The following is a 23154-nucleotide window of genomic DNA, read 5'->3' as shown; positions in this document are numbered from 1 at the left end:
TCGTTGACATCCGTATTTAAATTTTTATTATAATAAATGAATTCATATCCGAGTTATATTTCGACGTTTTATTTTAATATCTCTTATTAGCCCCCACTTAGTATTACGAAGGAAGGAACTCGGCAGAAGATCGGTCTGCAAGAAAGGCCTACTTATCCACGGGTTCATTGACAAAACCGCCGTAGGAATGGAGATCTTTCAATAGAGCGGAGGTAGTATAGATGTTCAGTATTCGTGAATAGTAAAACCGGTTCAGCCATAAACCGGTTCGTTTCAAACCAGTTCCGTCATAGAAAAACTCGAACCTATCTAAACCGGTTACACTTGTTCTAAACCGGTTCGATCGGTTCTAAACTGGTTCGATCGGTTTGACTACCGGTTCCAAACCGGTTCTAAACCGGTTTCAATATCTAAAATCTCGAACGGGTGCAAACCGACGGTTCGGTTCTTGAATCGGTTCGGTTCATAGTGGACCGGTTCAGTGACCGGTTCGGATCCTGAACCGGTTTTTTTGTGCAAGCCTAGACATCCTTGGTAACTTTTGGGCTTATTTAACTTGGGCTCGGTGACATGGGCTGTAGGATAGTATCAATTTCACATTTTGGCTGCTATTTATGGTATGGCGTATGGTAGGTGAACTTTTTCTAGATGGATGAAGAGGGATTGGAGCGTATTCTTTAGAGTTTTGAAGGGTTATTTTTAAGAACTTTTGAAGGCTTGAAAACTTGTGAACTTGTGGATTTAATTCTTGGTACATTTATTTCTCATTTATGATTATGTGTGGTTAATTTATTCTTTATCAATATCTTATAAAAAGTCCATGAACAACTGGCTACGTTTTGAAAGGTTTATGAGTATCTTGTTCACATCCATGAATGCAATCTTTGTTTCAACTTTTCTTGTGTTTTTAACTATGAGTTTTTATACTTGAAAGGTTATGGTGATTTGTCTTCTAAATTACTTAATTGATTTTCAAAACAAATTGGTAACAGATGATTTAGGTAGATGCTTATAATCTCATTTTAAATCATAATGACAAGATTGTATTCTCCAATGTATAAGTGTAAACTTTTGGGCTCCTTTTAGATTTGATGATTCTTAAACCATATGCTAGTCAATTTATATGAACCATATGCTTATTTGATCATGACTTTGATTAAGATTGATTGTAAGAGCTTCTCTAACTACCGAACTATTTATGAAAAATCTAGGTGATTCAAACTTTTGAATTACTATAGCTAAGTTGGAATGAATTAAAAATATTGCACCATTAACCATGATGATAAATTAACGGTTGATATTGTGATAATATCTCAATATTGATCATCTCTCCGGTGTTGATTCATTTCATATTGATTTTTACTAATTTTACAATTTTTTTATGAATAATTTAGAACTTAACCAAACAAATCTCCTTTTCATTTTAAAGTTGATTTTTGCGAATGGATTGCATAAATAAGAACCGAGCCAGTTTATATGGATTCGATCCCTTATTACTAATATATATTATTTGTGTTAGATTATTTGGATTATTTATTTGTTGGCTTTAACAACCATCATAGGAACCACCGTCAATAACGATGGGTGATCACCACGAGATGCTTGGAGATATCGATGTTGCACCTGAGACATTTGTTGCTCCTTGAGGGGGAGAATAGATATAGTTTTCGATAAAATGGGAAGAAGCTATTTATGTCGTATTACACTAGCCACATAATCGAAATTCAAGGATAATCCATTAATAATATACATTGACAAGTTTTTCTCTTGGACGATTGCATCTATGTTCTTAAGGAGATTGCCAATGTACTTTATGCGAGTACAATAATCTGTCATGGAGGAGTCACTAATGGCGATGTTTCGAAGCTTGTTGTGGTCTTTGCGTATTTGTTATCGTGAAAGAGGGTTGCAAGATTCTTTCATACATGACAAGAAATGTGGTCGTAGAATTGTTATGTAAATCTACAATTTCACTATAGAGTCGATTAGGTTCCATTCGATGTCATCAGATTATGTTGGGGTTTTCCGTTTCATTCAACTAGGTTCCAGTTAGTTTGAAATAACTCATGCTATGCATCATAGTTAAAATGATCTAGGTCTAGAATGATGGGGATATTCGAATTTGTATTAATAATCTCATAGGGTTTTTCTGCATTTGTGGTATTAGAAATGATGAACCAACAAAACACATAAGAAAGGTGAGAGGATGGCCAACGATGGTAACGGGTAGGGTCGACGACTAGGGTTAGAAAGAAAGGATAAAAACTATAAAACTTTGACATCATATACTTGATAATTTCCCATAAAGATTTCATCTCATTAGTTAAATACATATAAATAGGATTACATCAATACATTGGGGAGTCGGGCAATAGACCAATTGGGCCAAGATACATAGGGCCGGACAATTAATACTAAACAAGATTTACAAATGGAAATATTGGAACGAACCCTTAAAATACAATTCTAATCCCCTCGCCAAATACTTTTCTGAACTAATACAAGACTGCCACGTGTCACCTCGTTATCTTCTACAGATAAGATCCAATCGTCCACCTTGTTCACAGAAATTTTAATCCCATTCCTCGCCGTTGATCACTCCCCATTCCTGATCTCAACCGTCCGTTTCCATCCAAAATCCTCTTACATCAAATTTCAGTCGTTTCCTTTTTATCTGAACCTTCCCCTGCCCCTCTCAAATTCCATCTCCTCTCTAACCGCCGGTAAAAATGGCAACAGCCGCCGCAGCTCTTCAACAAGCTCCGGTCACATTCCAGTCCCGCACTCCAGTCTCAACTCGTGTAAGTTCTGTCAAGCCAGTAAAGTTCTCCTTTTCCGGCGGATTAAGACTCCCAAAGCTATCTATCAAACTAACGGGGAAACCACGGCGCAGCGGAGGCGGCGGTGCCTCCGGAGCTAAGATGGCTGATTCCGCCGCAGGAAGTTATGCCGCAGCACTGTTGGAGGTTGCAGTCGCAAATGGAACACTAGAGCAGACTGTCAAAGACGTCGAATTGGTCGATCAGCTCTTCTCAGAAGACAGCTTACTCAGTTACTTCGTCAGCCCAATCGTAAGCCTCGAAGACAAACGAGCATTGCTCGATGATATCACGGCGTCAGGTAAGCTCCAAGTACACGTCTGCAATTTCATCAACATCTTAGTCGAGAGTAAGAGGATCGATATGATCAAGGAGATCGTGAAGGAGTTCGAGCTGGCTTACAACAGGTTAACGAACACAGAGTTGGCCGTGGTATCATCGGTGGTGAAGCTTGAGGAACAGCACATGGCGCAGATCGCGAAACAAGTGCAGAAACTCACCGGAGCGAAGAACGTGAGGTTGAAGACGGTGATTGATGAGTCATTGGTTGCTGGATTCACAATCAGGTATGGGAATTCTGGATCCAAATTGATTGATATGAGTGTGAAGAAACAATTGGAAGAAATTGCTGCAGAGCTTGAGATCGGCGACATTTCACTTGCTGTATGATTGGATTTTAATTTCATCATTCTTCGTATAATAATTTGCTTTTCACAAACATATGAATATATATATATATATATATATATATATATATATATTTTTTTTTTTGGGAGAATTGTAATCATGCTTTTTTCAGGAGATAATTAAATTACAATAACTCTAATATAATTTTGCCATAAACTATCCATGTTCTTCATACATATAAAATCTTTTATGCTTTCTTGCGTATAACTTACAAATAGACACAAACATGAACTTGCATTGAAGTTTTACTTAAAAAGAAAATGTTGTGGTCATTTTGGACAGTTATAAAACGAAAAGGATAATAATTTCATAATGTGAGAAACTATGTTCTTGATTTTATGTGGAAAGGGTTAGGGAGATGATGACTATGGGTTAATTTGATGAATTTTTGGGTTTTATTTGAATGAATTGAAAAGGGGAATACAAAAATCGTTCATAGGAGATAAGAATGTATGTGTGGATGAATGCGGCGAGAGGGCTGTGGATGGAACACAGAGATTGCATTCATTATTATTCAGTGATGTTGATACGAGCATACAGCCAAGCACAATATCATTTCATCTATTTTATGCCTGTCCATTTCTATTTCAGTGTACATAGCTAGGTTTCATGTCGTACGATGTTGTTAACACCCAAAAAATAAAGGGTTATATGTTTTACTTTTACCCTTATTTTAAGTTGGACAAAATTATGCATTGATCCTTATAGTTTGTTAAAACACACCGATTCAGTAAAACTATCAAATCATCTATATGGTTGGTCCACGTGGTTGCATTAGTCACCACGATCACCAAATCAAAAAAAATAAAACCAACGACAAAAATATAATCATATTGAAAATCAAAATCAACCCAGACGAAACATGGTGAATTAAGAAAATGAAAACCAAACATGATGGAAATCATAAGCAAACAAAAATTAAAACTAGAATCAGATTTAAAAATCTAGTATAGGAACCGACCAACAATCTACGATAACAAAACTGAAATCAAACGTGGAGTTTCTAAATTGATCACCGATTTTAAAAATGATTTCAGAAAAACGGTTTCTATAATCAGTTTGGAAAATACACCAATTTTTTAAATCCAATAGAGGTGGTAGTTTGTCGGAGAGATAAAGTTGTAGGTTTATCGAAGAGAACACAGACGACGAGCTTCAGTATGGTTCAATAACCCAGACCTGAAGATAAGAGGTGGGACTATGATCGAAAGTCTTTTCTAGAAGATGTAGGGAAGAAGAGGGGAAACGGTAGGGTGGTGGAGTTGTTAAGTCTTAGTTCTAATTTAGTTTCTAAAGTGATTAACATCGATCAAATTTGTTTTCTTGTTGAGAAGTATTATCCTGAAGATTTTACGGAGCAAGAGAGAGTTCAATTACGATATCAATTTGAGATTTTTAATATTGATATGGAAAAGAATCTCAGGCTAAGTGGTGTATCAACTATTGCTGACCTATGCAAGGGTCTTGTGGAAACTCATAAACGTGAGACATATTATTTGCTTGATAGAGCGGTTCGGTTAATCTTGACACTTCCAGTTTCTACCGTAACAACAGAGAGAAGATTTTCAGCAATGAAAATATTCAAGAACCGTCTTCGCAATAAGATGTCGGATGATTTTCTCGCAAACAACTTGGTGATTTACATAGAAAGAGAAATTGCTGAAAACATTGATTCGAAATCAGTAATTGATGAATTTAAAGACCTTAAAGATCGTCGGACTGAGTTGTAATTCTTTTTTAGATGTTTTTGGTGTTTATTTTTTGAAAACATTTTTTTTAGTAAGAACGTTAATTTTAGTCTCCCCCCCCCACCCCACCCAAATTAATTGTTCAAGTGTGACAACCCGGAACTTCAATCTTGTACAATTAGTCAATTTTATCAATGTTAAGCTCGATTCTGTTACCTTTTAGCACTGTTTAAGGGTTCGTTCAAGTGTTCTAAGCTTGAGTGCAACCAAGGTTGAGATTAGGGATGAGTTATCAAGTCGTAAAAGTAGCAAATCGGGTCATACACTCCTTTAGGAGGAGTGTACGGCCGTACACATGGGTGTACGGCCGTACACCCCCTCATGGCCGCACACCCACCCCTATATATATGGGTAGACTCCTTTCCTTCATTCCTTTCTCCTCTTGGCTGCACACTACCCCCTTCCCTCTCAAGTTTCTTCAACTATGAACCCTCCAAGGCTACAAAAACGTGAGTAGTCCATCCTTTAGCTTGCTATACTTGAAGGACTTCTTGATTCAAGCCTTAGTTCATTAAATTCCATCATGTTCTTCACCCTTTGAAGGAGTACGGCCGCACACCCCTTTGTACGACCGTACACCCCCTTAAAGGCTCTCCAAAGTGAGAGTTTGACCCTTATCTTCAAGTTGGACATGATCTTAGCCTTGATGCACCTTAAAGTCGACAACTTGGACATAAACATGAAGAGTGTACGACCACACACCCCTTTGTACGGCCGCACACACACCTTAGGGCCATACACCCACTTTGGTGAACATTTTAGGCTTCAAACTTGCATTACAACCAAGCATGGGACCTAGAACACTTCCTTGATGCTTCTTAGGGCCTTGAAACACCTCAACATACACACTTTTTCATGAGTGTGCGGCCGTACACTCATGGGCCGCACACCCATGGCCCTACACACCCCTAGGGTGGCCGTACACCTCCCTCACTCAATCATATGTATTTTAGCACTTAGTCCAAGTGTTTCCAAGTCCTTAGGGTGGTTTTCTATCATGTCTAGTCGTGAAATACCCTAATTTGAATCATATATGTGTTATTACATGATAATTAGGATCCAATTGTGTTCGAGGCTTCATTTGACACTCAACATCTCTTATCGATCCTTCATACAAACCACTCACTCGAGGTGAGTTCATACCCTTACGCTTTTACGATTTTTAAACATTTTCAGGGGGAATACAAGCCAAACACAAATGCTTTTGTGAACTAATACAAAAGAACTTTTAACAAGTATAAAACTCATGCAATTGATTCAGACAACGATTTTCATATATTTAGATATCTTATCCCTTTTTGTACTATGTTGAGCATAAGGGACGTTTTCAACATACCACCAAAATTGCATAGTTTTTCAGATTCAACATTCACATTATATACATGTAAACTATAATAGGTATAGTTTGGGGTTTCAAATCATAACTTTTACGAATTCAGAGTTAATCACCACTAAACATATAAACTATGGCAGATTTAGTTTATGGTATTCTTTACTACAAGGGCATGTCATTTAATAATTATTTAAGTATAATTATTACCGTATACTGCATCCACAGATTCTAATACAAGAAAACACTTTAGAATTTCATGTAAACTAGATTGTACAACATTGTGAGGCTCTACTTCAAAACTGTACCCTTAGGGTACTGAATTAAATCAGATCCTAGTATAACCAGAGTCTCCTGGAGGGAGAGCGTGAGATTTGTGAATAGATCTATTCGGGATTGATAATCCCACACCTGAACTGCTAGCTACAGTTAGGCAGGCATGCCTGGGGTGACAAATGTCATTTAACCAACCCTTGAAGAACGTTGTAAAGGTCTCTAGGTCATATCAAGCATGGTTATACGACTCACAATAAGTATAAACTAATCATTTGTTTACGGGATTTCACTCTTCAATGGTTTTATTTTAAGTAATAAACCTAATATACATACCGGTATTAACCAGGGTTTTCACACTATATGATACTTACGTAACTGGTGATAGCTAGGGATCTCATGCAAGTACTTTCAAATATAAGAACCGAATTCAATAACGAACTTACCATGGGCCTTAGGGTTTAAGGCTACTTTTCATTATTTAAGAAAATATTGGATTTTCTTGGAAACATACAACCTTTCTACAAATTTATGAATAAGATTTGTGCTACATAACCTCGCTTATGAACTCACCAGCTTTATGCTGATACTCTTTCAAAACTGCTTGTATTCTCAGGAAATCAATAGACAGGTACCTCCTGGGATTTTGAGAAGTTGGAGCAACTAAAGTCATGTCTTTAAATTTTACTTTCATTTTTGATGTATTTAAACAAGGCTTAAACAGATGTAAACCTTTTCGTATATGTATTCAATGTAATGGTTGAGTTTACTATGATTGCTATGATACAATGGTTGTGATACTATACATGACGTCATCCACCCCCGAACGTTTCCGCCGTTCCGGTTTGGGGGTGTGACAGATTGGTATCAGAGCTCTTGTTTATAGTGAACTAAGTATACCGAACCTTACATGGTATACAACTATAAACACTAAGGGGCTGAAGCGCTCTGAAACTAAAAGTATATTTTCAAAATATAAGTATTTTATAAGAAATATACAAATATACATACTTAACAGAACCAGAGTCATAGGTAGAACAAAACAAAAGTATTTTGATGTTGGACACTGTGGTTAAACCTGGGCAGTTATGTAATCATGTCTAGGGTCAATATAGCCTGATCAACTATATTTACTCGAGACATGACCAACATGTGCTTGGTAGTGACTGTAGTGTTGCAGCAAGCCTAAAACTTACCAAGTATATATACATCAGATATCGGTAGAACAAAGCATACAACTTAAAATACTATAGGAGTATTCTAGCTAGAGCCAAATACAACATAGAGATTCATTTCAAGTGTTACTACATATTCTTTCTAAGCGATATTTACTTGCAGTAGTATGACAACCCGAAATTTCTATCTTGTACAGTCAATCAATTCAACCAAAGTCAGACTTGTTTCTGCTATCATTTAGCACTGTTTAGAGTCTATTTGGGTGTTCTAAGCCTAGTATATTCAAGAATCGGGTGTTAGGAAGTATCTTCTTGAATCCATGGTACCTAAATCAAACTTAAACCCCATTATGAGGTGTTTACGGCCAAACTTTATGAGTTTGGGCCGTAAACTCATCCATGGCCGTGAACTCATGCTTTAAGCATGAGTTTACATCATTTTTCATCATTTCCTTCATTTCAAGTCAAAGAACTCCCATTCTCTCTCAACTATCATCAAGATCTTCATCTTAATCTTCCAAAAATGTAAGAATTTCTTCCTTTGATTTGTTATTACAACACTTTATCTAGTACAACCCTTTGATTTCATCCATGAAATCATTCCATTTTGTTAGATCTTCAAGTGTTCTTCAATTCACCAAGAACACCAAGAACACACACTAGTGTTCTTGGACCGTAATCACCCTTACAAGCTTCTATATTGTAAGTACCTACCTCCTATACTTGTTAGTTAGTTAGGATGTTGAATCAAGGACTTGAAAACAAGTTTTCCTCAAGAACATAAGGTGTTTACGGCCAAGGCAATCTCCTTGGGCCGTAAACCCTAATTAAGGGGGCAAAATGAGCCCTAATCCCTTCCAAAGCCTTGGAACCAAGTCTAGAATGCTTCCAAGAAAAGTATAGGACCTTAAACATCAAAAGAACCAAGAACAAATGGTGTTTACGGCCAAGGCAATCACCTTGGGCCGTAAACACTAGTTAGTGGTGCATATGTGCCACCATTCCTTCCTAAGGCTTAGACTTGAACATAGAACACTTCATTGTGACTTATAAGACCTTATATCACAACTTGGTACAAAATACCATGAGTTTACGGCCGTAAACTCATGGGGATTTACCCCTAGGCCGTAAACTCATGTGATGCATCCATATTGGCCATAAACTCCAATGAGAGGCCATACTTCCTTTAGATGCAACCCTTTGGTACTTCAAGCACTTGAATTAAAATGTTTTCCATGTCTTAGGGTGTCTTTACTTGTTTAATTAGTTGTTAATTGACTAATTAGATACATATATGTGTCATTATATGTTAAATAGGATCCGTGTGTGTGCTCAAGTCTTCACTTGACACTTAGCATCCTATACCATCCGTTCATCCAAACCACTCACTACAGGTGAGTTCATACCCCTTAATCAACCTTTTAAATGATTTTAAATGCTTTTGTGGGGGGGGGGGGGAATACAAGTTGAAACATTATAGTTATTATATCAATCACATGTGATTAATAACTATCAAACATATGGATTTTCTTACTTTTCAAACTGTGTTATCAAACAAACTACTTCAAATCGTTTTACAAACTCTTTTACATGTTAAATACTTTGATTAAACTCTGTTAAACTTATATTTTGTCAAATGTGTATCTATATAGATATAGTTATATAAGTAGGATTGAAAGGACTTAGGACTGATAGCTCACCTTACTTCCTGTTCCCCGTTTGGTTGTGGACTTAGGGTATCGGTTGTTTGTCCGAAGGTCGTTTGAATCTTAGTTATATATTATGTATATGTATATAGATATAAAAGTTCCTTCATTTAGTTCAATACCTTTGGGTAGCAAGGGTATACAGTCATGTTCATTCATACAAACAACATTACTAGTAAACTATAATAGGTATAGTTTAGGAAGTTACTAATACTATTACAAGAACAATGAAACATACAAAGAGTCAGTTCATACATGAGTCAATACATACTATTATGAGAAACTAAGAGAACATACATACATACTAGACAGAGAGAACATACAATACAGCTAGTACATACTATACATTATACAAGAGAACATACTATTATGAGAAACTAAGAGAACATACATACATACTAGACAGAGAGAACATACAATACAACTAGTACATACTATACATTATACAAGAGAACATACTATTATGAGAAACTAAGAGAACATACATACATACTAGACAGAGAGAACATACAATACAGCTAGTACATACTATACATTATACAAGAGAACATACTATTATGAGAAACTTAGAGAACATACATACATACTAGACAGAGAGAACATACAATACAGCTAGTACATACATTACATATACAAGTATACAATAACATAAATATGAACCATCGTTCGGGGCATGGCATCACCTGTCATGGCTCGATTTGTAGCCAGAATCTCCTAGAGGGAGAGCATGAATTTGCGTATAGATCTATACTGGATTCACTATCCTACACCTTGCTGTTAGCTACAGTGGGACTTGCAAGTCTACGGGTGCCAATTGTCATTTCTTCCGACGTCTTTCATCGTCGTGTTATTAGTCGATAGTATGGTACAATCAGGTCACATCATACCTTAAATATCAATTGGTTTAAGGTAGAAAGTACAGCAGTAGTTACTATAATACAACACTACAGTACTTTATTATTTCCCCATTGCATTCACATTGTGATCTTTTCACATAAAAGGTAATGTAAAACTATATTTTTGGTTAATGATAGTCACACTTAGGAAAATATACACTCTTTCAAGAAACAAATATACATTTCATTTGATGCCTTGGTAGAAGGCTACATTTAGTAGAAAATATAGGATTTTCTAGGAGATACAAACATTTACAAACATTTACAAACATTTACAAACTTATACATCAAGTACTTAAAGGAAATTTTCATACAAACAATGACACTAAATGCTTATGAACTCACCAGCTTTAAAGCTGATAAACTCTTTCAAAATAACTTGTATTCTCAGGTCATCAGTAGACAGGTACCGATGCCAGGTTTGAGAAGATGGAGCTCGTTCAAGACTCATCTCTTATTTTTGATTTACATTTTTGGCGTCTTATAAACTTCACAGAACACACTTGTATGCAATTATATTATTAATGCAATGGATGATGTTGTTGCTTGTTTACTACTATGCTTTGTTGTGATAATGTACATGACGTCCTCCACCCCCGAACGTTTCCGCCGTTCCGGTTTTGGGGTGTGACAAGTAGTAATGCCCTTTGGTCTAACCAACGCACCGACAGTATTCATGGACCTGATGAATCGGGTGTGCCTCCCTTTCCTAGACAAGTTCGTGATCGTGTTCATTGACGATATACTTGTCTATTCGCGGAGCGAAGATGATCATAAACAGCACTTGAGACTAGTGCTAGAAACATTAAGGGAGGAGAAGCTATATGCAAAATTCTCAAAGTGTGAGTTCTGGATCAGGAAGGTAACTTTCCTTGGTCACGTGGTTAGCGAGGAAGGCATACATGTGGACCCTTCTAAAATCAAAGCGATTGAGAATTGGTCAGCACCAAAGACACCCACAGAAATCCGCCAATTCTTGGGTCTCGCTGGCTATTATCACAGGTTTATCCAAAACTTCTCCAAAATCGCTAAGCCTTTAACCACCCTGACACAGAAAGGGGTAACCTTTAGATGGGGAGAAAAGCAAGACACTGCGTTTGAAACATTGAAGCAGGCCCTATGCAGCGCACCTATCTTGTCCCTGCCCGAAGGGACGGAAGACTTCGTCATCTACTGCGATGCATCCAATCAGGGCCTAGGCTGTGTGCTTATGCAACGAGGAAAGGTTATCGCGTATGCCTCGAGGCAGTTGAAAACACACGAAGTCAATTACACAACCCACGATCTAGAGTTGGGAGCAATCGCAAGCCTCGAAGATCCTACCGTTGTTACGGGTACGTTCCTCCTTGACAACTCTTATGCATGCATTCTTTTCGATTATGGTGCGGAGAGGAGTTTTGTTAGTCATGAATTCAAACACCTACTCAAATGTAAATCCCAACCTTTAACTGAAACATTTACCATCGAGATGGCTAACGGAAAGAAAGAAAGCACTAACGACATATTCATAGGCTGCACCCTTACCCTAGACGATCATTCCTTTCCCACCGATCTTATGCCAGTTTCCATAAAGAGCTTCGATGTCATAATCGGCATGGATTGGTTGAGCCCCAATCGTGCTGATATTCTTTGCTACGAGAAAGATATCCGTCTCAAACTTCCCTCTAGCGAAGCCCTCACTATTTTCGGTGATAAACTCAGTTTGAACCTTCGTATCATTTCATGCATCAAAGCTCAGAAGTATCTGAGAAAGGAGTGTCATGCATTCCTAGCTCATGTTGTTGATGAAACGCAAAAAGTTAAAGACCTCGAGATCATCCCCGAAGTCTGAAAATTTCCTAATGTCTTCCCCAAAGATCTTCCAGGAATTCCTCCCGAGCGCCAAGTTGAGTTTCGTATCGACTTAATCCCCAGAGCTACTCCTGTAGCTAAATCTCCCTACAGTCTAGCGCCGGCAGAAATGCAAGAGTTATCCATCCAACTTAATGAACTGATTAGCAAAGGATTCATAAGACCGAGTTCCTCACCTTGGGGAGCCCCGATCTTATTCGTGAAGAAGAAAGATGGATCTTTCCGGATGTGCATTGACTACCGAGAGCTGAACATGCTTACCATCAAGAACCGTTATCCCTTACCCATAATCGAAGACCTCTTCGACCAACTTCAGGGAGCCAGTTATTTCTCTAAGATAGACCTTAGATCAAGGTACGATCAGTTACAAGTTCACGAGAATGATGTTCCCAAAAAAGCATTCTGAACTCGTTACGGACACTACGAGTTCGTAGTAATGCCCTTTGGTCTAACCAACGCATCGGCAGTATTCATGGACCTGATGAATCGGGTGTGCCGCCCTTTCCTAGAAAAGTTCGTGATCGTGTTCATTGACGATATACTTGTCTATTCGCGGAGCGAAGATGATCATAAACAGCACTTGAGACTAGTGCTAGAAACAGTAAGGGCGGAGAAACTATATGCAAAATTCTCAAAGTGTGAGTTCTGGATCAGGAAGGTAACTTTCCTTGGTCACGTGGTTAGCGAGGAAGGCATATATGTGGACCCTTCCAAAATCAAAGCGATTGAGAATTGGTCAGCACCAAAGACACCCACAGAAATCCGCCAATTCTTGGGTCTCGCTGGCTATTATCACAGGTTTATCCAAAACTTCTCCAAAATCGCTAAGCCTTTAACCACCCTGACACAGAAAGGGGTAACCTTTAGTTGGGGAGAAAAGCAAGACACTGCGTTTGAAACATTGAAGCAGGCCCTATGCAGCGCATCTATCTTGTCCCTGCCCGAAGGGACGGAAGACTTCGTCGTCTACTGCGATGCATCCAATCAGGGCCTAGGCTGTGTACTTATGCAGCGAGGAAAGGTTATCGCCTATGCCTCGAGGCAGTTGAAAACACACGAAGTCAATTACATAACCCACGATCTAGAGTTGGGAGCAATCGTAAGCCTCGAAGATCCTACCGTTGTTACGGGTACGTTCCTCCTTGACAACTCTTATGCATGCATTCTTTTCGATTCTGGTGCGGAGAGGAGTTTTGTTATTCATGCATTCAAACACCTAATCAAATGTAAATCCCAACCTTTAACTGAAACATTTACCGTCGAGATGGCGAACGGAAAGAAAGAAAGCACTAACGACATATTCATAGGCTGCACCCTTACCCTAGACGATCATTCTTCTCCCATCGATCTTATGCCAGTTTCCATAAAGAGCTTCGATGTCATAATCGGCATGGATTGGTTGAGCCCCAATCGTGCTGATATTCTTTGCTACGAGAAAGCTATCCATCTCAAACTTCCCTCTAGCGAAGCCCTCACTATTTTCGGTGATAAACTCAGTTTGAACCTTCGTATCATTTCATGCATCAAAGCTCAGAAGTATCTGCGGAAGGAGTGTCATGCATTCCTAGCTCATGTTGTTGATGAAACGCAAAAAGTTAAAGACCTTGAGATCATCCCCGAAGTCTGAAACTTTCCTGATGTCTTCCCCGAAGATCTTCCAGGAATTCCTCCCGAGCGCCAAGTTGAGTTTCGTATCGACTTAATCCCCGAAGTTACTCCTGTAGCTAAATCTCCATACAGTCTAGCGCCAACAGAAATGCAATAGTTATCCAGCCAGCTTAATGAACTAATTAGCAAAGGATTCATAAGACCGAGTTCCTCACCTTGGGGAGCCCCAATCTTATTCGTGAAGAAGAAAGATGGATCTTTCCGGATATGCATTGAATACCGAGAGCTGAACATGCTTACCATCAAGAACCGTTATCCCTTACCCAGAATCGACGACCTCTTCGACCAACTTTAGGGAGCCAGTTATTTATCCAAGATAGATCTTAGATCAGGGTACCATCAGTTACGAGTTCACGAGAATGATGTTCCTAAAAAAGCATTCCGAACTCGTTACGGACACTACGAGTTCGTAGTAATGCCCTTTGGCAAACCAACGCACCGGCAGTATTCATGGACCTGATGAATCGGGTGTGCCGCCCTTTCCTAGACAAGTTTGTGATTGTGTTCATTGACGATATACTTGTCTATTCGCGGAGCGAAGATGATCATAAACAGCACTTGAGACTAGTGCTAGAAACATTAAGGGCGGAGAAGCTATATGCAAAATTCTCAAAGTGTGAGTTCTGGATCAGGAAGGTAACTTTCCTTGGTCACGTGGTTAGCGAGGAAGGCATACATGTGGACCCTTCCAAAATCAAAGCGATTGAGAATTGGTCAGCACCAAAGACACCCACAGAAATCCGCCAATTCTTGGGTCTCGCTGGCTATTATCACAGGTTTATCCAAAACTTCTCCAAAATCGCTAAGCCTTTAACCACCCTGACACAGAAAGGGGTAACCTTTAGTTGGGGAGAAAAGCAAGACACTGCGTTTGAAACATTGAAGCAGGCCCTATGCAGCGCACCTATCTTGTCCCTGCCCGAAGGGACGGAAGACTTCGTCGTCTATTGCGATGCATCCAATCAGGGCCTAGGCTGTGTACTTATGCAGCGAGGAAAGGTTATCGCCTATGCCTCGAGGCAGTTGAAAACACACGAAGTCAATTACAGAACCCACGATCTAGAGTTGGGAGCAATCGTAAGCCTCGAAGATCCTACCGTTGTTACGGGTACGTTCCTCCTTGACAACTCTTATGCATGCATTCTTTTCGATTCTGGTGCGGAGAGGAGTTTTGTTAGTCATGCATTCAAACACCTACTTAAATGTAAATCCCAACCTTTAACTGAAACATTTACCGTCGAGATGGCGAACGGAAAGAAAGAAAGCACTAACGACATATTCATAGGCTGCACCCTTACCCTAGACGATCATTCTTTTCCCATCGATCTTATGCCAATTTCCATAAAGAGCTTCGATGTCATAATCGACATGGATTGGTTGAGCCCCAATTGTGCTGATATTCTTTGCTACGAGAAAGCTATCCATCCCAAACTTCCCTCTAGCGAAGCCCTCACTATTTTCGGTGATAAACTCAGTTTGAACCTTCGTATCATTTCATGCATCAAAGCTCAGAAGTATCTGCGGAAGGAGTGTCATGCATTCCTAGCTCATGTTGTTGATGAAACGCAAAAAGTTAAAGACCTTGAGATCATCCCCGAAGTCTGAAACTTTCCTGATGTCTTCCCCGAAGATCTTCCAGGAATTCCTCCCGAGCGCCAAGTTGAGTTTCGTATCGACTTAATCCCCGGAGCTACTCCTGTAGCTAAATCTCCCTACAGTCTAGCGCTAACAGAAATGCAAGAGTTATCCAGCCAGCTTAATGAACTAATTAGCAAAGGATTCATCAGACCGAGTTCCTCACCTTGGGGAGCCCCAATCTTATTCGTGAAGAAGAAAGATGGATCTTTCCGGATATGCATTGACTACCGAGAGCTGAACATGCTTACCATCAAGAACCGTTATCCCTTACCCAGAATCGACAACCTCTTCGTCCAACTTTAGGGAGCCAGTTATTTATCCAAGATAGATCTTAGATCAGGGTACCATCAGTTACGAGTTCACGAGAATGATGTTCCCAAAAAAGCATTCCGAACTCGTTACGGACACTACGAGTTCGTAGTAATGCCCTTTGGCTAACCAACGCACCGGCAGTATTCATGGACCTGATGAATCGGGTGTGCCACCCTTTCCTAGACAAGTTTGTGATCGTGTTCATTGACGATATACTTGTCTATTCGCGGAGCGAAGATGATCATAAACAGCACTTGAGACTAGTGCTGGAAACATTAAGGGCGGAGAAGCTATATGCAAAATTCTCAAAGTGTGAGTTCTGGATCAGGAATGTAACTTTCCTTGGTCACGTGGTTAGCGAGGAAGGCATACATGTGGACCCTTCCAAAATCAAAGCGATTGAGAATTGGTCAGCACCAAAGACACCCACAGAAATCCGCCAATTCTTGGGTCTCGCTGGCTATTATCACAGGTTTATCCAAAACTTCTCCAAAATCGCTAAGCCTTTAACCACCCTGACACAAAAAGGGGTAACCTTTAGTTGGGGAGAAAAGCAAGACACTGCGTTTGAAACATTGAAGCAGGCCCTATGCAGCGCACCTATCTTGTCCCTGCCCGAAGGGACGGAAGACTTCGTCGTCTATTGCGATGCATCCAATCAGGGCCTAGGCTGTGTGCTTATGCAGCGAGGAAAGGTTATCGCCTATGCCTCGAGGCAGTTGAAAACACACGAAGTCAATTACACAACCCACGATCTAGAGTTGGGTGCAATCGTAAGCCTCGAAGATCCTACCGTTGTTACGGGTACGTTCCTCCTTGACAACTCTTATGCATGCATTCTTTTCGATTCTGGTGCGGAGAGGAGTTTTGTTAGTCATGCATTCAAACACCTACTTAAATGTAAATCCCAACCTTTAACTGAAACATTTACCGTCGAGATGGCGAACGGAAAGAAAGAAAGCACTAACGACATATTCATAGGCTGCACCCTTACCCTAGACGATCATTCTTTTCCCATCGATCTTATGCCAATTTCCATAAAGAGCTTCGATGTCATAATCGACATGGATTGGTTGAGCCCCAATTGTGCTGATATTCTTTGCTACGAGAAAGCTATCCATCCCAAACTTCCCTCTAGCGAAGCCCTCACTATTTTCGGTGATAAACTCAGTTTGAACCTTCGTATCATTTCATGCATCAAAGCTCAGAAGTATCTGCGGAAGGAGTGTCATGCATTCCTAGCTCATGTTGTTGATGAAACGCAAAAAGTTAAAGACCTTGAGATCATCCCCGAAGTCTGAAACTTTCCTGATGTCTTCCCCGAAGATCTTCCAGGAATTCCTCCCGAGCGCCAAGTTGAGTTTCGTATCGACTTAATCCCCGGAGCTACTCCTGTAGCTAAATCTCCCTACAGTCTAGCGCTAACAGAAATGCAAGAGTTATCCAGCCAGCTTAATGAACTAATTAGCAAAGGATTCATAAGACCGAGTTCCTCACCTTGGGGAGCCCCAATCTTATTCGTGAAGAAGAAAGATGGATCTTTCCGGATATGCATTGACTACCGAGAGCTGAACATGCTTACCATCAAGAACCGTTATCCCTTACCCAGAATCGACAACCTCTTCGTCCAACTTTAGGGAGCCAGTTATTTATCCAAGATAGATCTTAGATCAGGGTACCATCAGTTACGAGTTCACGAGAATGATGTTCCCAAAAAAGCATTCCGAACTCGTTACGGACACTACGAGTTCGTAGTAATGCCCTTTGGCTAACCAACGCACCGGCAGTATTCATGGACCTGATGAATCGGGTGTGCCACCCTTTCCTAGACAAGTTTGTGATCGTGTTCATTGACGATATACTTGTCTATTCGCGGAGCGAAGATGATCATAAACAGCACTTGAGACTAGTGCTGGAAACATTAAGGGCGGAGAAGCTATATGCAAAATTCTCAAAGTGTGAGTTCTGGATCAGGAATGTAACTTTCCTTGGTCACGTGGTTAGCGAGGAAGGCATACATGTGGACCCTTCCAAAATCAAAGCGATTGAGAATTGGTCAGCACCAAAGACACCCACAGAAATCCGCCAATTCTTGGGTCTCGCTGGCTATTATCACAGGTTTATCCAAAACTTCTCCAAAATCGCTAAGCCTTTAACCACCCTGACACAAAAAGGGGTAACCTTTAGTTGGGGAGAAAAGCAAGACACTGCGTTTGAAACATTGAAGCAGGCCCTATGCAGCGCACCTATCTTGTCCCTGCCCGAAGGGACGGAAGACTTCGTCGTCTATTGCGATGCATCCAATCAGGGCCTAGGCTGTGTGCTTATGCAGCGAGGAAAGGTTATCGCCTATGCCTCGAGGCAGTTGAAAACACACGAAGTCAATTACACAACCCACGATCTAGAGTTGGGTGCAATCGTAAGCCTCGAAGATCCTACCGTTGTTACGGGTACGTTCCTCCTTGACAACTCTTATCACTGCATTCTTTTTGATTCTGGTGCGGAGAGGAGTTTTGTTAGTCATGCATTCAAACACCTACTCAAATGTAAATCCCAACCTTTAACTGAAACATTTACCGTCAAGATGGCTAACGAAAAGAAAGAAAGCACTAACGACATATTCATAGGCTGCACCCTTACCCTAGACGATCATTCCTTTCCCATCGATCTTATGCCAGTTTCCATAAAGAGCTTCGATGTCATAATCGGCATGGATTGGTTGAGCCCTAATCGTGCTGATATTCTTTGCTACGAGAAAGCTATCCGTCTCAAACTTCCCTCTAGCGAAGCCCTCACTATTTTCGGTGATAAACTCAGTTTGAACCTTCGTATCATTTCATGCATAAAAGCTCAGAAGTATCTGCGGAAGGAGTGTCATGCATTCCTAGCTCATGTTGTTGATGAAACGCAAAAAGTTAAAGACCTCGAGATCATCCCCGAAGTCTGAAACTTTCCTGATGTCTTCCCCGAAGATCTTCCAGGAATTCCTCCCGAGCGCCAAGTTGAGTTTCGTATCGATTTAATCCCCGGAGCTACTCCTGTAGCTAAATCTCCCTACAGTCTAGCGCTGGCAGAAATGCAAGAGTTATCCAGCCAGCTTAATGAACTGATTAGCAAAGGATTCATAAGACCGAGTTCCTCACCTTGGGGAGCCCCGATCTTATTCGTGAAGAAGAAAGATGGATCTTTCCGGATGTGCATTGACTACCGAGAGCTGAACATGCTTACCATCAAGAACCGTTATCCCTTACCCAGAATCGACGACCTCTTCGACCAACTTCAGATAGCCAGTTATTTCTCCAAGATAGACCTTAGATCAGGGTACCATCAGTTACGAGTTCACGAGAATGATGTTCCCAAAAAAGCATTCCGAACTCGTTACGGACACTACGAGTTCGTAGTAATGCCCTTTGGTCAAACCAACGCACCGACAGTATTCATGGACCTGATGAATCGGTTGTGTCGCACTTTCCTAGACAAGTTTGTGATCATGTTCATTGACGATATACTTGTCTATTCGCGGAGCGAAGATGATCATAAACAGCACTTGAGACTATTTCTAGAAACATTAAGGGCGGAGAAGCTATATGCAAAATTCTCAAAGGGTGAGTTCTGGATCAGGAAGGTAACTTTCCTTGGTCACGTGGTTAGCGAGGAAGGCATACATGTGGACCCTTCCAAATCCAAAGCGATTGAGAATGGGTCAGCACCAAAGACACCCACAGAAATCCTTAAATTCTTGGGTCTCGCTGGCTATTATCACAGGTTTATCCAAAACTTCTCCAAAATCGCTAAGCCTTTAACCACCCTGACACAAAAAGGGGTAACCTTTAGTTGGGGAGAAAAGCAAGACACTACGTTCGAAACATTGAAGCAGGCCCTATGCAGCGCACCTATCTTGTCCCTGCCCGAAGGGACGGAAGACTTCGTCGTCTACTGCGATGCATCCAATCAGGGCCTAGGCTGTGTGCTTATGCAGCGAGGAAAGGTTATCGCTTATGCCTCGAGGCAGTTGAAAACACACGAAGTCAATTACACAACCCACGATCTAGAGTTGGGAGCAATCGTAAGCCTCGAAGATCCTACCGTTGTTACGGGTACGTTCCTCCTTGACAACTCTTATGCATGCATTCTTTTGGATTCTGGTGCGGAGAGGAGTTTTATTAGTCATGCATTCAAACACCTACTCAAATGTAAATCCCAACCTTTAACTGAAACATTTACCGTCGAGATGGATAACGGAAAGAAAGAAAGCACTAACGACATATTCATAGGCTGCACCCTTACCCTAGACGATCATTCCTTTCCCATCGATCTTATGCCAGTTTCCATAAGGAGCTTTGATGTCATAATCGGCATGGATTGGTTGAGCCCCAATCGTGCTGATATTCTTTGCTACGAGAAAGCTATCCGTCTCAAACTTCCCTCTAGCGAAGCCCTCACTATTTTCGGTGATAAACTCAGTTTGAACCTTCGTATCATTTCATGCATCAAAGCTCAGAAGTATCTGCGGAAGGAGTGTCATGCATTCGTAGCTCATGTTGTTGATGAAACGCAAAAAAGTTAAAGACCTCGAGATCATCCCCGAAGTCTGAAACTTTCCTGATGTCTTCCCCGAAGATCTTCCAGGAATTCCTCCTGAGCGCCAAGTTGAGTTTCGTATCGACTTAATCTCCGGAGCTACTCCTGTAGCTAAATCTCCCTACAGTCTAGCGCCAGCAGAAATGCAAGAGTTATCCAGCCAGCTTAATGAACTGATTAGCAAAGGATTCATAAGACCGAGTTCCTCACCTTGGGGAGCCCCGATCTTATTCGTGAAGAAGAAAGATGGATCTTTCCGGATGTGCATTGACTACCGAGAGCTGAACATGCTTACCATCAAGAACCGTTATCCCTTACCCAGAATCGACGACCTCTTCGACCAACTTCAGGGAGCCAGTTATTTCTCCAAGATAGACCTTAGATCAGGGTACCATCAGTTACGAGTTCACGAGAATGATGTTCCCAAAAAAGCATTCCGAACTCGTTACGGACACTACGAGTTCGTAGTAATGCCCTTTGGTCTAACCAATGCACCGACAGTATTCATGGACCTGATGAATCGGGTGTGCCGCCCTTTCCTAGACAAGTTTTTGATCGTGTTCATTGACGATATACTTGTCTATTCGCGGAGCGAAGATGATCATAAATAGCACTTGAGACTAGTGCTAGAAACATTAAGGGCGGAGAAGCTATATGCAAAATTCTCAAAGTGTGAGTTCTGGATCAGGAAGGTAACTTTCCTTGGTCACGTGGTTAGCGAGGAAGGCATACATGTGGACCCTTCCAAAATCAAAGCGATTGAGAATTGGTTAGCACAAAAGACACCTACAGAAATCCGCCAATTCTTGGGTCTCGCTGGCTATTATCACAGGTTTATCCAAAACTTCTCCAAAATCACTAAGCCTTTAACCACCCTGACACAGAAAGGGGTAACCTTTAGTTGGGGAGAAAAGAAAGACACTGCGTTTGAAACATTGAAGCAGGCCCTATGCAGCGCACCTATCTTGTCCCTGCCCGAAGGGACGGAAGACTTCGTCGTCTACTGAGATGCATCCAGTCAGGGCCTAGGCTGTGTGCTTATGCAGCGAGGGAAGGTTATCGCCTATGCCTCGTGGCAGTTGAAAACACACGAAGTCAATTACACAACCCACGATCTAGAGTTGGGAGCAATCGTAAGCCTCGAAGATCCTACCGTTGTTACGGGTACGTTCCTCCTTGACAACTCTTATGCATGCATTCTTTTCGATTATGGTGCGGAGAGGAGTTTTGTTAGTCATGAATTCAAACACCTACTCAAATGTAAATCCCAACCTTTAACTGAAACATTTACCGTCGAGATGGCTAACGGAAAGAAAGAAAGCACTAACGACATATTCATAGGCTGCACCCTTACCCTAGACGATCATTCCTTTCCCACCGATCTTATGACAGTTTCCATAAAGAGCTTCGATGTCATAATCGGCATGATTTGGTTAAGCCCCAATCGTGCTGATATTCTTTGCTACGAGAAAGCTATCCGTCTCAAACTTCCCTCTAGCGAAGCCCTCACTATTTTCGGTGATAAAATCAGTTTGAACCTTCGTATCATTTCATGCATCAAAGCTTAGAAGTATCTGAGAAAGGAGTGTAATGAATTCCTAGCTCATGTTGTTGATGAAACGCAAAAAGTTAAAGACCACGAGATCATCCCCGAAGTCTGAAACTTTCCTAATGTCTTCCCCAAAGATCTTCCAGGAATTCCTCCCGAGCGCCAAGTTGAGTTTCGTATCGACTTAATCCCCGAAGTTACTCCTGTAGCTAAATCTCCCTACAGTCTAGCGCCGGCAGAAATGCAAGAGTTATCCAGCCAGCTTAATGAACTGATTAGCAAAGGATTCATAAGACCGAGTTCCTCACCTTGGGGAGCCCCGATCTTATTCGTGAAGAAAAAAGATGGATCTTTCCGGATGTGCATTGACTACCGAGAGCTGAACATGCTTACCATCAAGAACCATTATCCCTTACCCAGAATCGAAGACCTCTTCGACCAACTTCAGGAAGCCAGTTATTTCTCCAAGATAGACCTTAGATCAGGGTACGATCAGTTACGAGTTCACGAGAATGATGTTCCCAAAAAAGCATTCCGAACTCGTTACGGACACTACGAGTTCGTAGTAATGCCCTTTGGTCTAACCAACGCACCGGCAGTATTCCTGGACCTGATGAATCGGGTGTGCCGCCCTTTCCTAGACAAGTTCGTGATCGTGTGCATTGACGATATACTTTTCTATTCGCGGAGCGAAGATGATCATAAACAGCACTTGAGACTAGTGCTAGAAACAGTAAGGGCGGAGAAGCTATATGCAAAATTCTCAAAATGTGAGTTCTGGATCAGGAAGGTAACTTTCCTTGGTCACGTGGTTAGCGAGGAAGGCATACATGTGGACCCTTCCAAAATCAAAGCGATTGAGAATTGGTCAGCACCAAAGACACCCACAGAAATCCGCCAATTCTTGGGTCTCGCTGGCTA

The 23154-nt window shown here is 40.9% G+C and overlaps 1 protein-coding gene across 1 annotated transcript; it reads left to right on the top strand.

The window, feature by feature from the left end:
* Window positions 1-2655: 2655 nt before the first annotated feature.
* Window positions 2656-3662, top strand: LOC145119929 (ATP synthase delta chain, chloroplastic-like). Its single transcript, XM_079055697.1, has one exon. The coding sequence runs from the start codon at window positions 2730-2732 to the stop codon at window positions 3486-3488; it is 759 nt and encodes a 252-aa protein (XP_078911823.1). The 5' UTR covers window positions 2656-2729; the 3' UTR covers window positions 3489-3662.
* The last annotated feature ends 19492 nt before the right edge of the window (window positions 3663-23154 follow it).

The sequence above is a fragment of the Lactuca virosa genome, chromosome 6 (genome assembly GCF_052849685.1).
Source record: "Lactuca virosa cultivar CGN04683 chromosome 6, Lactuca_virosa_CGN04683_v6, whole genome shotgun sequence".
Taxonomy (NCBI): Eukaryota; Viridiplantae; Streptophyta; class Magnoliopsida; order Asterales; family Asteraceae; genus Lactuca; species Lactuca virosa.
This window is presented reverse-complemented; position numbering and strand designations above follow the sequence as displayed.

Bases quoted from the DNA above. Each gene is read 5' to 3' on its own strand.
- LOC145119929 (XM_079055697.1), top strand. From the start codon at position 2,730: ATGGCAACAGCCGCCGCAGCTCTTCAACAAGCTCCGGTCACATTCCAG.